This window comes from Eleutherodactylus coqui, chromosome 2 (genome assembly GCF_035609145.1).
Source record: "Eleutherodactylus coqui strain aEleCoq1 chromosome 2, aEleCoq1.hap1, whole genome shotgun sequence".
In the NCBI taxonomy this organism is placed as follows: domain Eukaryota; kingdom Metazoa; phylum Chordata; class Amphibia; order Anura; family Eleutherodactylidae; genus Eleutherodactylus; species Eleutherodactylus coqui.
Window position 1 is genome coordinate 87,793,645 of NC_089838.1, and position 13,843 is coordinate 87,807,487.

Below are 13,843 nucleotides of genomic sequence, written 5' to 3' on the forward strand. Positions count from 1 at the left end.
ATTAAAATATGTAGAGACATACACATGTCTGCTAGCAACCGCTAAGGCGTTTCACCTGAACAGGTCTTACAGCATGGGTGAAAGCAGACTGAGCAAGATTTGAAGAACGCTCAACAGGAAATGACAAAACAGAAAAGTGATAACATAGAATAACACATTAGGTGCCAAGCATCAAGCCAAATCAAACAAGAGGGATCTAACTTTCATCTATTAATTCCACTACATTGATACATTACATTATGAAAAGGTTTTTTTTGTTTTTTTCCGTTCTTGTGGTTGCATATTACTTTGCCTAAATCTTATTTTTTTAGATTAAAAAGCAAAGCAAAATGGTGTTCGAACATGGAGTATACAATAAGCGAAGCAACATTTCAAAATTGGCCCGCACTCCTTGCCCCTTAAATAAAACATGCTCATGTGACTTCTGGCATAGAAAAGCAATGATTCACTTCCATGGCTTGAGCCGTGGCGATCTTAGGCCATGACTAAAAGTGCCGCAGTCTAAACCGACATCCTAAGAGCGCGACAGCTTACAGCGCAGAAGCCAGTCACTGCTTTTATATGGCGGGACTTCAATAAAGAGATCTTATTCATGGGAAGAGAGGGGATGGATAGTCTTGCTTTCATCACTGAAGGCCACTCAGTGTATTCAGCACCCCAGGAATGAAGGTGACATGTGGTAACCAGACACGTATGTAACATGTAAACTGCCTCTATACTATTGTATCCAGTACCATAATGACAAATGGCGGATGACTTTCTATGCGCTTCCAGCACTCCTCTAGAAGATCCCAAGTGGCCATTGTTCTCTAACAGTCTAATGACAATGAGTCATTATCTCCTTTATAATAGGAAGCTTTTTATATGGCTGTGATTTCTTTAAGATGCTTTTCTAGCCCATGTACATGCATGTTCAAAATTCGTTCAAATGGCCAAAAATGAGCTACTAACATTAAATGAGGGCATTGTGTACTTTTCGTTTGAAGGAGGATTTTAACCCCTTAATGACACGGCCTATTTTGGCGTTGAGGACCAAGCGATTTTTTGGTATTTTTCCATCTCCATTTTTCAAAAGCCATAACTTTTTTATTTTTCCGTGGACGCGGCCGTATAAGGGCTTGTTTTTTGCGTGGCGATCTGTAGTTTTTATCGGTGCCACTTTTGGGTATATAGACAATATCGTAAATTTTTTTTTTTTTTTAATGATAACAGGGAGAGAAAACGCATCAATTCTGCCATAGATTATTTTTTTTTTTTTACAGCGTTAATCATGCAGCATAAATGACACACTACATTTTTTCTGCGGGTCGGTACGGTAACAACGATACCAAAATTGTTATATTTATTTTAGGTTTTTACACTTTTTTGCAATAAAACCCCCTTTTTTTGGAAATCTTTTTTTTTTCTCTATAGCTGCATTCAAAGTCATGTAACTCTTTTATTTTTCTATGTACGGAGCTCTTTAAGGGCTTATTTTTTGCGAGACGAGCTGTAGTTTTTATTGGTACCATTTTGGGAAATGTACGGCTTTTTTGATCACTTTTATTGCATTTTTTGTGAGGCAAAATGCTAAAAATTAGCATTTTGCCTCTGTTTTTTAGCGGTTTTTTTTACGCTTTTTGTCGTACAAAATAAAAAGCGTGTTCAACTTTTTGTACACGTCCTTACGGACGCGTCAATATCCAATATGTGGGGTTTTAGTTTTTTTTCCCTTTTTTTATGCTAATATTAGAAAAAGCATAAAAAAGGGGTTTTTTACATTTTTTTTTTTACATTTTTCTTTTTTTTACACTTTTCTTTTTTTTTTATACTATTTGAGTCCCTCTGAGGGACTTGCAGCACTGTGCCTATGATCGCTGTCATAAGGCATGGCAGAGCTACTGCTCTCCCATGCCTTATCGCTTGTACAGCGATTATAGGCACAGGCAATACAGGACGCCAGCGATAACATCGCGAGTTCCGTCCGGAGACACACAGGGATCGCGATCCCTCTGTGAACTCTTTCCCTGCCGCAATCTACTTAGATCGCGGCAGGGAAGGGGTTAACAGCGGCGGGCGGATCTCCGATGCCCCCCCGCTGTTGGAGCGGGACGCCGGCTGTGACTGACAGCCGGCTCCCGCTGCGGGATAGCGCGGGATCTTATGTGATCCCGTGCTATCTCCAGGATGTACCAGGTACGTCATGTTGCGGGAAGTACCAGGCTGCCATGACGTACCAGGTACGTCCAGGAGCGGGAAGGGGTTAAGGTGAAGTTAAAATCCATTATTCAGCCACCAAAAGATAAAGCAAACACACTTATCTTTCAATAGACAGCAGGCTGTTCTCCCCACAGCACCTTTTCACTAGCCAGGAGAGAACAATGCAGCTGTTTGCACAGCTGGGAGTGTCTTTAAACACATGCTGGGCTCTGCAAACAACTTGTACAGGCCCTTTTACACACACATTAAGATGATAAAGTGTTAGGCCACCTGCAGACGGCCGGTTCGGATCCCGCTGCAAGAATTCTCTCAGCGGGACCCGACCTGAGCCCCTGCAGGGACCAGCTCGGCACTCACCTGCTCCTGCGGTTCTGCTATGTGATGTGCTGGCTGCCGCCTCGGCCGCTGCATGCGCAGAGTGAAGCTAACGGTCAGTGACATTTCTGCAAGCCCCACACAAAAATAGAGCATGCCGCGATTTGTTTTCCGCGCAAGATTTCGCGTGGACAAATAACGGCCGTCTGTATGGGATTGCGTTTTCTAACGCAATCCTATGCAGCTTCCACGGGCGGAAATTCTGCGGTAAATCCCGTCGCAGTATTTTTGCCCGTGTGCAGGGGGCCTTAATGGCTATTAACACTTTATGCAAATAGATCACTTAATGTTTCAATCTTTCAGTCATTTGAAAGATTATCTTTGCATGTAAAAGGGCCTCAATTGTTCATGGGTATCAAGATTCTTCTGAGTGGGAACTTCACTGCCTGTTTCATTGCGATTCTCTGCTCGTGGCCGGCAATTCGCAGCATGTTGCGAATTGCCGCTATTCTCCACGGTCAGCCTATCTGTCAGATAGGCTGACAGCGGAGATCCGTCTGCCGGCTCCTGCTCTCAGGCGGCGGCTCCTGCTGCGGAGATCTGCCGCAGGATACCGCAACACCTGTGGAGAGGCATCCTTAAGGTTTTCCCATCTCCAGCACACTAATTACTTCCTTTATCTATGGCAAATGGTGTTGCTGTAATCATTGATAATATACTAGGCAAACTGAAACTAATTAGTTTAGAAATGGCTTGATTTCAGGTGACTCTTTATGAAAGGAGTCTTCTATTGGCAAGTGGGAAGTCACATTACTGTAAATAGCATGCACACCAACCCCTGATTGAAGCACTTACCTTAACGCCACAGACTACCCCCAGTACAGGTTTAAGGACAACTTTAAGGACAGCACACACGATTTCCTGCAGATTATGAAAAAAACATAAAACCATGTTTTCAGTATATCATTTCCGGTGTATTACAGTCATTTTCAATATTGTGACTCCTGAGTGCATTTTACACAATGTTATTGTCGGTAATCACAGTAGTTAGCAGACAAATCAGATTCTATCCGTAGGATGCCGTGAATACTCGTTATATATCTCAGATGCCGCATCAGCTGTGACTACAGAGAATGTCTGTGAACCTTATAGTTTGTCTGCGCTTCACTGCTATTTTCTTGTCTTCTGTGTGAGGAGGAGCAGAATAAAAATGTAGCTTACCGTCAGTCTACAAGTAATTTTCAGAAGGTCTTCAATAATGCCTTTAAAAGTTTCCATAACTTTAGTGACGTCCCCACTCTGAAAAATAAAAGTTGATTATACCTTTAGCAATCAGTAGAGATGAGCGAGTGTACTCGGAAAAGCACTACTCGCTCGAGTAATTTGCTTTATCCGAGTATCGCTGTGCTCGTCGCTGAAGATTCGGGTGCTACTGCGGCTGACAGGTGAGTCGCAGCGGGGAGCAGGGGAGAGCGGGCGGGAGAGAGGGAGAGAAAGATCTCCCCTCCGTTCCTCCCCGCTCTCCCCTGCAGCTCCCTGCTCCGTGCCGGCACCCGAATCTTCAGGGACGAGCACAGCGATACTCGGATAAAGCACATTACTCGAGCGAGTAGTGCTTTTCTGAGTACGCTCGCTCATCCCTAGTAATCAGTTGTCATTAGTAACAATTACATGTAAAGATGCATTAACCCATTAAACAATCCTCTAGCTCCGTTAGTGAGCGCACAATAGACCTGTCTTTATACACAGCAGCCAATATGAACCAGCAGAGCGGCAGGGAAAGGGGAGAGAGCGAAAGACTGGACCAAGGATTTGTCAGGAGACGTTACTCTGACTTCCCGTAGACCCCGTAGATAAGTTGTAGTCAGGGGTCACAGCTCTGCCCTATAGGAGCCGAGTAAAACAGTCAGCTAAGCTTTCAATAGGCAGCAGCTATACTCTCAGACATACATTTAAAATGCCTTCTTCCATCAGAACGTTCCAATCATCATATACAGCGATACCTTTATGTAAAATCCCTTAAACTGCGATGTACTGGCATGTTTCATTTATGCTTGACAACTAATGTTGCTGCATTCTGTTGGGATGTCTGCTAAAATGGGAGCTACAAGAAAGCCTAACAACAGTAATAGTAATGCCTCTGCTCATTTAATACATATGTTTAACCTCCTGTCTATGACAGTGTTTCCCAACTCCGGTCCTCAGGGACCCCCAACAGGTCATGTTTTCAGGATTTCATCAGTATTGCACAGGTGATGTAATTCTTGTCGGGGCCTCAGACATTGCCACAGGTGTTCTTACTATAGGAGATCCTGAAAACATGACCTGTTGGGGTGCCTTGAGGACTGGAGTTGGGAAACACTGGTCTATGATGTAACTGAATTCCGATATGATAATGTGCAGAAATCACAGGGACAGATAAAGTTCTTTTATAATTTGAGAATTTCACCGAAGAGAACTAAAATTAAAATATAACTTATTAATATTTAATTAAAATATATTGACGAAACAACTCCAAGACATACCGATACAGAGATCTGTGTATATCCCCCTGGCTTATAGATGCTCACTCGGGGCCTGATATCAATTCCTTGTTGTATATGATCCCTTTATATATCAATTCCAGGGAATGAATAAAGCTACACATGACTTTTCAGCTTGCCCTACAACATATATCACCTAATCATGGTGCAGCTCCTTTATAAAGGAAACCGAAAAAGATATAACTGCCCCTGCCAGGAGATATTTGAAATAATATTTTCATACAAAGTCTTCCAGCTGTTGTTCAAAACACTACAAGGATAGGTGCAATCTGTTGTACTACATGTGTAAGACCCCATTTACACTGAAAGATGATTAAAAAAACCAAAAACATCGCTCAAAGGACAGTTTGAATGACAGTTTTGAGCCATCATCTTTGCATAGTCTATAGTAGCTAAGTACCTACTAAAGAGCTATGCAAGTGGAGCAAGACACCACTGTGATCAGTATGAGAACAATACAGCTGTTTTGCATAAGCAAACAGCTGCATTCTTCTGCTTGCTTACAGCTCCTGTCCAGCTGTGAACTACCAGCAGGACATGAGCTGGAAGAATCTTATGAGCGCTGCCAACTGTGCTAACTGCCTGCACCACTGATGAGAGTTCATTACTCAGTTCTAGAAAACTAGAATTGAACGAGGAGCGAATCGTACACGAAAACTGCACAATGTACATGCATTTAGATGCAACAGTTATCTCTCAAAAGATGGGTTTGAGTGAACTTTGAGCGCTAATCATTGTGTCTAAGTGTGCCTTTAGTGATATTATGTAGATCTTGTCTAAAGCAAGTCACTCAGAGATCTACTCTCCAGTATATTGAGATAAAACCTCTTCTCCAAACAGCATTGTACGCCTATTCAGGTCAAGGATAATAACGCAGACATTCTGCTATTTATGGGAGAAGTGGGGGATATGGACTGAATATGGATCTTTATCATACTTACCTACACATCCCTTAGGGTGTCTATCACCATAAAGCCCCTGACAGATGTCATGCATAAAGGATCTAATGGTGGTGACTGAACGATGTTGTTATACTGACAATACACCGTACATTTATTAGGTTTCTGTTGGATTTCTTTGAATTATACATACAGTTATTGGTGTCTTTATTCACATACAGACAGCAAATGACGTCAGATACATCCAAAGCGTCTAACTCGCTGCCAATGCCTGCTTTTTCTAAACGGCTGTTTTCTCTATATGTTTAACAAGCATTAGTCTCTCCTGATATCCAGAGACAACAAGCAAAATGCACTCAATTACTTATTTTTTAAGTGAAGAGCTTCCGTGATCCGCTTCCTTAAAATGTCCAGCTTTTCCTGACTATCTGCAAACTGAGACGCTCCGGAGCCTCCTTGAGCTGTCTTATATTACATGATTGATAACCCCCTAGTTATATAGGCCTCTCAGCTGTATAAAGAAGCTGATGTAAAAAGGCTGTAAGAAGCTGTAAATAAGACACTGTCTTATATTAATTTCCCCTCCCTCTGCTCTCTGTGCATCGGCATTCTTGCTGGCTGTCCGCAATACTGCATTCTTTTCCTGGTAACGTGGGTGGAATATCCCGCCTCCAGCAAGAGAATGCTGTGGTTGGCTCAGGACTGCAGCCTCAGCCAATCACAGCTAGTCCTTGATTAGGCAATCACAGCCATTCAGTGAATGACATCATTACTTATTTTCCAAGCGAACGCCCCCCCCTCCTCACCCCACCCTATTCCCTGTGAAAATCGGGTAAGGGTTTATTATAGGGGTAGGTCTTATCTTCGGGGAAACACAGTATAACCATTCTCTAGAGGTATATCTTGATCTTTCTAACTATCTACGTGTTTCCTCAGCAATGCTGATCCCTAGCTTATTCGTCAGCATAGTATTTCAGAGAAATGAGCAGCTATTTGGACAGCAGTGGTGCATGGCTGACATATTAGATACAGAGCTGGTAGGCATTGTAAGAACCAGGGTTTAATAGTTGTAGCTCCGCCTACCTTTCTCCGGGGGCTCATCCTCAATGCTCCAATAAGCATGCAGCCATCACACAGAGACCTTAACCTGACCTGATAATGTGCATATGTCCATTATTTGATATGAAAATCCCCTTTAAGTTGTAGGTTGCTACTTACCAGGATCGCAGTTATCTGTGCAGCCGTGCAGCCCTAACAAAGATAAACAATGTAGAATTCTTAGATTTGACAGATACTGTTTTCTTACATGTGTTTACTATAAGCACTAGAAGACAAAGTTTACAGCACTTTTCAAGAGATTTTTCATAAATGTTTATTTAAAAAAAAATTTGCCATGTACTCCATAAATCTGGCTTTCCATGCAAGCAGATTAAAGGGGTTTCCCATGATTCGAACTAAGGTTCTGCTATTTCTCCAGTCTTTTTATTGGCTGTTTGAGGTATTGAAGCTCAGCCATACTGAAGTGAATGCAGCTGACTTGTAGTACCATACACAGCCAATGGAAAGTTATGGCGCTGTTTCTGGGATACACAGTAGATCCTTTATCCCAGTCCTGAACAGTCCCCTTATAGGCGTTGAAGTCAATGAAATAACATCATTTAACTTTACCAAATAAGGTTTATCAATGAGCCAATACCATAAAATAGGAAGGAAGGTTCTTACCATTCCATTTAACATGTCCCCAAGTTGCTTACCAAGACATCTAGCCAGTAACTTCTGAAAAGTAAAAAAAAAATACCATGAATTAAGAGTGAGCCTTTTCAATATCGCAAGAACTACTTATGAAGGATGGAATATTAACCAGTGTTGTCCTGAAATCTATCCGTGTTGGATATACCTCTAGCCAGATATTTTGCGCATTACGTGGTCATCATTTATAGAATTCGTCCTGCAGAAACATGTGATTGTTTTATTCTGATTTATTATTTATAAGTTCATTCTCCTCGATGCTCTCACACAACACTATTAACCGTTTTGTGGCTGACCCAAACATATGTCTGGTTTTCCCATTGGCTTAATGCAGCCCATTTGCTTATTTACCACTGAGAAGTAGAGATCCAAACTGAAGTCAATCTGCAGTGTGCAGTGAGCAATCAACTTGCTGAAGGAGTTAAGTATTTTATGTTATTATCTAGCACATATAGTGTATCAGTGTTAACCTTACTTCATCACATCTAATTTTTATGTATTCCTCATTTAGGCTGCCTGTCCATGGCCACGACAGAATAGCGCTAGCAATATTGCACTGCGGGTAAGGAGGAGAGCACTAAAATGTCTTCATGATGAGCCTGTCTTTAATGACAGGCTCACCGCAGAGAATCGCGGCATGCCACGACTTTATTCACGTGAGCGGAAAATCGCTATGATTTTCCATTTGTGTGCATTAGGCTGTGCTTTCATAGTTATCCTATGGAAAGAGTGTCATGCGAGCTCCGTGTATGATTTATCACCACAGATCTCACTATGACACCTCGCCCGCAGACAGCCAGCCTTATAGATTTGAAGCTTTAGGCCTCATGTCCACGGGGAAAATCAGATCCGCTGCAGATTCTCCATGTAGAATCTGCAGCGGGTCCCTCCTGCCCCGCGGACATGAGCGCCGAAAATAGCAATTTAAAAGTATTTACCATCCGGCGCGGGCGGAGAAGATCAGCTGTTCCTCACGGCCGGATCTTCATTTTCGGCCGGCGGATGAATTCCTGACGCCGGCGGCACGTCGCCGGCACGTCGCCGACGTGCCGCGCGCATGCGCCGGGCACATCCGCCGAGCCGAAGCAAGGAAGATGCGGCCGTGAGGAACAGCTGACCTTCCCCGCCCGCGCCGGATGGTAAATACTTTAAATTCCTATTTTAGGTCTCCCGCGGATCCGGACGGCTTCCATAGGCTTCAATAGAAGCCCGCGGGAGCCGTCCCCGCGGGAGACCCGCACGAAAATGGAGCATGGTCCGGATTTTTCCATGCTCCATTTTTTTTAAAATCCCTTTTATTGACCATCCGCGGGTATTTATCTACCCGCGGGTGGTCAATGCATCCCTATGGGATGCGGATCCGCATGCGGGAGATCCGCTGCGGATCTTAAATCATATTTTGCCCGTGGACATGAGCCCTTAGTATAGCCTTTAACCCCTTAATGATGCCGCCCTACCACCCAACCACCATTTTCATTTTTTCCTTTCCCCTTTTAAAAAAATCTTAACTCCCTTATCTATTGATGTCGCTGTATAAAGGCTTGTTTTTTGCGGGATGAGTTGTATTTTTCAATGATGCTATTTAATGTACCATATAATGTACTGAAATACTTTTTAAAAATTCTAAGTGGAGTAAAATGAAAAAAAAACAACATTCCGCCATCTTTCAGTGTGTCTTGTTTCTACGGCGCACAAACTACAACAACAATGACATGCTATCTATATTCTATGGGCCAGTACAATTACAACGTGACCAAACTTGTATATTTTGTTTGCTGTACTATTTTTATTTTTTTTTTAACTTTTAACTTTTGAAATTATTTTCTGCCGCCATCTTCTGCGCACAATAACTTTTTTATTTTTCCATCAACGGTCGTTGTGCGAGGTCTCATTTTTTGCAAGACGTCCTGTAGTTTATGTTGGTACCATATAGGAATACATGTAACTTGTTGATCGCTTTTTATTGCATTTTTTCTGGGAGACAGAGTGACTGAAAAAGTGCTTTTTTTGGCGTTCTTTTTTTTTTCTGACGACGTTCACCGTGCTGCATAAATAATGAGCTACTTTGATAGCTTGGACTTTCACGGATGCGGCGATACCAAAGATGTATTTTTGATTTATGATTTAGATTTTTTTTTATTATAGATATGGCAAAAGGGGGTGATTTAAACTTTTATAACTTTTTTTTTTTTAATTAATAAGACTTTATTGATCTGATTTTTACTTTTTTTTAAGCCCCCCCCCCCCCCCCATGGGATCACAACTAGTGATGCTTTGATCTCTACTGCAGTATGATGTATTGCCACAGCATTACATTGTAATGCAATCTGACAGGCAGTCTATCAAGCCACCCCACAGGGACAGCTTGATAGGCAGTCTGCTAAGGCAGCCCTGGGGCCTTTCAGAAGGCCACTGCCTGCCATGATACCACATCTCCCTGCATTAATAGCTGCGATCAACCATACAGCTGATTTCAGCTATTGGCCGTGGGTGTCAGCTGTAATAAAAAGCTGACGCCCGCGCTGTATGAAGAGAGGTCACCCTGAGATCTCTCTTCATACATACCTCTCTCTTCATACATACCCCGATGCTGCATGACATAAATGTATGTCATAGCAGGAATGGGTTAATATGAATATATTTTGAAGTCAGCATGCGGTCTCCTTGTGAAACTAATTTTCTTTTCTGAGACTAATTCTACCTCAATCACACGGTCATATTTTCGATCCATATTATGCACGTATTTATTTCACATTATACCCCATTGAGTTGTATTGGGGTATTCAGGCATGCATTTTTCATCTCCTATTTTCATCTATATTACGCCTGAGTGAAAAACAGCTGTAAGATATGTCCTGCCCTGTCTTTTATCACACGTAGAAACACTAAGTGCAAGAAAGGTAGGGCGCGGACTATTATTTTATAACGCGGATAAATATTGCGCAAGAAAAACAGCTGTAAAATGAAACCATTGCAGTTAAAATGAGTCAAAATCACGACCGTCTGTTTAAGCCCTATCTCCCAGGTTTTGTCAAATTAACCATAATTTATTATAATTCGGAAACTTCCTGCTTCCATGTTTTCTGTATAATTTGTTGGCACTCTACCACAGAATCGCTCATAAGAAGTCCTGTTACTCTATGATTGTCATTGGCACCATACATATATTGCTCTGAACCAGTGGATGCATACAGTGTTAGGTAAACTATATACATCAGTATTTAGGGCCTCTTTTACACGGGCTGAGAAATCATCCAGATTTCAGCAAGAATCTGAGTGATGATCGTTCAGTCTGAATGCACAACTGATCAATTCATTCAGCGTTCCATTTTTGCACGCATAAAAATTGAAACGACGGATCGGCCATGTAAACAATCATTCATCTATGAACAACAGCCGGTTTACTGTGAATGAAGGCGGACCAGAATGACCCCCGGCCCCCTGCACCTCCATTCACTAGCAATGATCATTCCTGTGTAAAAGCACATGAGCGATTCGCTGGCACCACCTGTTGGGCATCTGCGGCCGACCGGTCGTCCCGTGTAAAAGCCCCCTTAGTCTGGTATCTCTGCTTCAGGGCATTGATGGTTTACCACCATTGCAATGTTAGATTGTATTTTATTATGTCATATTAATGTGAAATACCTTAACAGCGCTTATAGAAAAAAAACAACTATTGATAAAATTACCAGATGTGCAATTACGACTTCAAATGCATTTATCGTCCTCACGAGTAATTGGTCTGCAGCGCATGTCTGTAAAGTAAAGTAAACTTTAGCTGATTTGCTTTTGACCAGGTATATTGTGAGTGACATGGTGACAATCTATTGCTGATTAGACGAACATCTTCACTATACTCATATTACCAATCCCTCCACCTCTAACAGTGATGTGTTATGATCTGTGTTGTATCTGATACCTTGTAACCCAGCAGTATCCAGTCTCTAGTAACATTCTGTTGCAGTTCCCTGCTCCACCAGTGATATTTGTCTGGACCCAGAATATCATTATACACTAACTAATCTCCAGTAAGTAAGCTGCGCAGTGTCCACCCCAGGGGAACGGTACCCATGGTTATCAGGGTACAGTATGGCCCCGCCACCAGTGCATGCTGGTCCTATGGTTCACATCTGATTACATATTACACTCTAGTTATAACATTTTATTCTAATGCAAGCATTGTAACTTGAGACCATAAATTAACAGAAAACTAGTTCTTGGTTATGAAGCCCTTAAACATCAATAAGACAAAATAAGGATGCAAGGGGTTGTCTAAGGTCATTGCATGTCAATACATAATAAATTATCCTATACTTACTGTCTCAAGCCCCTGCATGTCTCACACTGAATGAGACATCACAGACTGCTGCAGCCAATCACAGACCGCAGCGTTCTAACATTAAGGTCCGGGATTGGCTGCAGCAGCCTCTGATGTCCTGTATAAAGCCTGACTGCAGCCTCTAAGCCCCGTGTTATAGGAGAGATCTGACCTGTGCTGCTGGAGCTGCAGGGACCCAGGAGGGGTGAATATAGGACCATGTATTATGTTTTGACACAAGGAGAACTAATTAAAAAAAAACTCAGATACCCTTCTTAAGGCCGGCTGCACATAAAAGGGTCGATTTCTGCATGTGGGAGCCGGCAGTTGAATCCAACCCTGTGCCTGGCCCACATCCGCATGTACCTGTCTTTTCTTCTTCTTTTCTGCACTGTGGATGGTCTGCATGGCAAACCGTCGGACATCCACAGTACAGAATTTTTAAATTTTTTAAATCCCTGCTTTTCCCACGCCATTGCTAGGTGATGATGCGGGTACCCATGAACTTTCTGCAATGTCATTGCGGAAGGGCGGCAGGTCGGACGGCTTCCATTGAGTTCAGTGGAAGTTGTCCATGTGGAATCTGGACTAAATGAGAGCATGCTGGGATTATTCCTCCGCAAGTGGAAAAATCACAATTGATTTCTGCTAGTGTAGAGGAAGAAATGCTTTCCCATAGCATGCTATTGAAGGCATTTGCTGTGGAATCTGGAGGTGGACGCCCACATCGGATTCTGCAATGCAAATCCGTCCATCTGCAGCCGGCATAAGAAGAAATTGCATAACTAATAAACAAATAAAACAAGTCATTACATATAAAAGCCAGTAAGAGCTTCTGGAAGATGGTGAATCACTTTCAGTCTGGAGGACAAGAGTTTCTTCAGGGACCTGTATTATATGCACAGCGTACCAGAGAAACAATACAGACTAATGTCTATATGAGGAGCTGATCCTGCCGCAGTATAACACATGTAGCACTGGACTATATACTGGCGGGGGGTCACTAGAAAGCCCATCAGCACATGGACTGCTGGAATATAGCAGGAAGCCCACGTCATATCCAGCCAATACCCCTGTGATGTACATGGACTGCTGTAATATAGCAGGAAGCCCTCGTCATACACAGCCGGTACCCCTGTGATGTACATGGACTGCTGTAATATAGCAGGAAGCCCACGTCATACCCAGTTGGTACCCCTGTAATGTACATGTACTGCTGTAATATAGCAGGACGCCCACGTCATACCCAGCCAGTACCCCTGTGATGTACATGGACTGCTGTAATATAGCACGAAGCCCTCGTCATACACAGCCAGTACCCCTGTAATGTACATGTACTGCTGTAATATAGCAGGAAGCCCACGTCATACCCAGTCGGTACCCTTGTGATGTACATGGACTGCTGTAATATAGCAGGAAGCCCACGTCATAACCAGCCGGTACCCCTGTAATGTACATGCACTGCTGTAATATAACAGGAAGCCCACATCATATCCAGTCGGTACCCCTGTGATGTACATGGGCTGCTGTAATATAGCAGGAAGCCCACGTCATACCCAGCCGGTACTCCTGTGATGTACATGCACTGCTATAATATAACAGGAAGCCCACGTCATACCCAGCCGGTACCCTTGTGATATACATGGACTGCTGTAATATAGCAGGAAGCCCACATCATACCCAGTCGGTACCCTTGTGATGTACATGGACTGCTGTAATATAGCAGGAAGCCCACAGCATACCCAGCCGGTACCCCTGTGATCTACATGTACTGCTGTAATATAGCAGGAAGCCCACGTCATACCCAGACGGTACCCCTG

The 13,843-nt window shown here is 42.9% G+C and overlaps 1 protein-coding gene across 3 annotated transcripts in view; it reads right to left on the minus strand.

Moving 5' to 3' along the window:
- Positions 1-13,843, minus strand: part of LOC136611517 (plasmodium-specific hydrophobic abundant protein-like) — a 389,058-nt gene that overhangs the window by 364,097 nt on the left and 11,118 nt on the right. Inside the window, exons 4-8 of one of the 3 annotated variants that reach the window (XM_066591186.1) lie at positions 11,395-11,460; positions 7,679-7,732; positions 7,175-7,207; positions 3,736-3,813; positions 3,370-3,435 (exon numbers count right to left, since the gene is read on the minus strand). The exons of 1 other annotated variant lie outside the window; for it this stretch is intronic. In XM_066591186.1, coding sequence (XP_066447283.1) covers positions 3,370-3,435; positions 3,736-3,813; positions 7,175-7,207; positions 7,679-7,732; positions 11,395-11,460 — 297 coding nt within the window. The remainder of the gene's footprint in view (positions 1-3,369; positions 3,436-3,735; positions 3,814-7,174; positions 7,208-7,678; positions 7,733-11,394; positions 11,461-13,843) is intronic. One more of the 3 variants, XM_066591184.1, reaches the window with a different exon arrangement.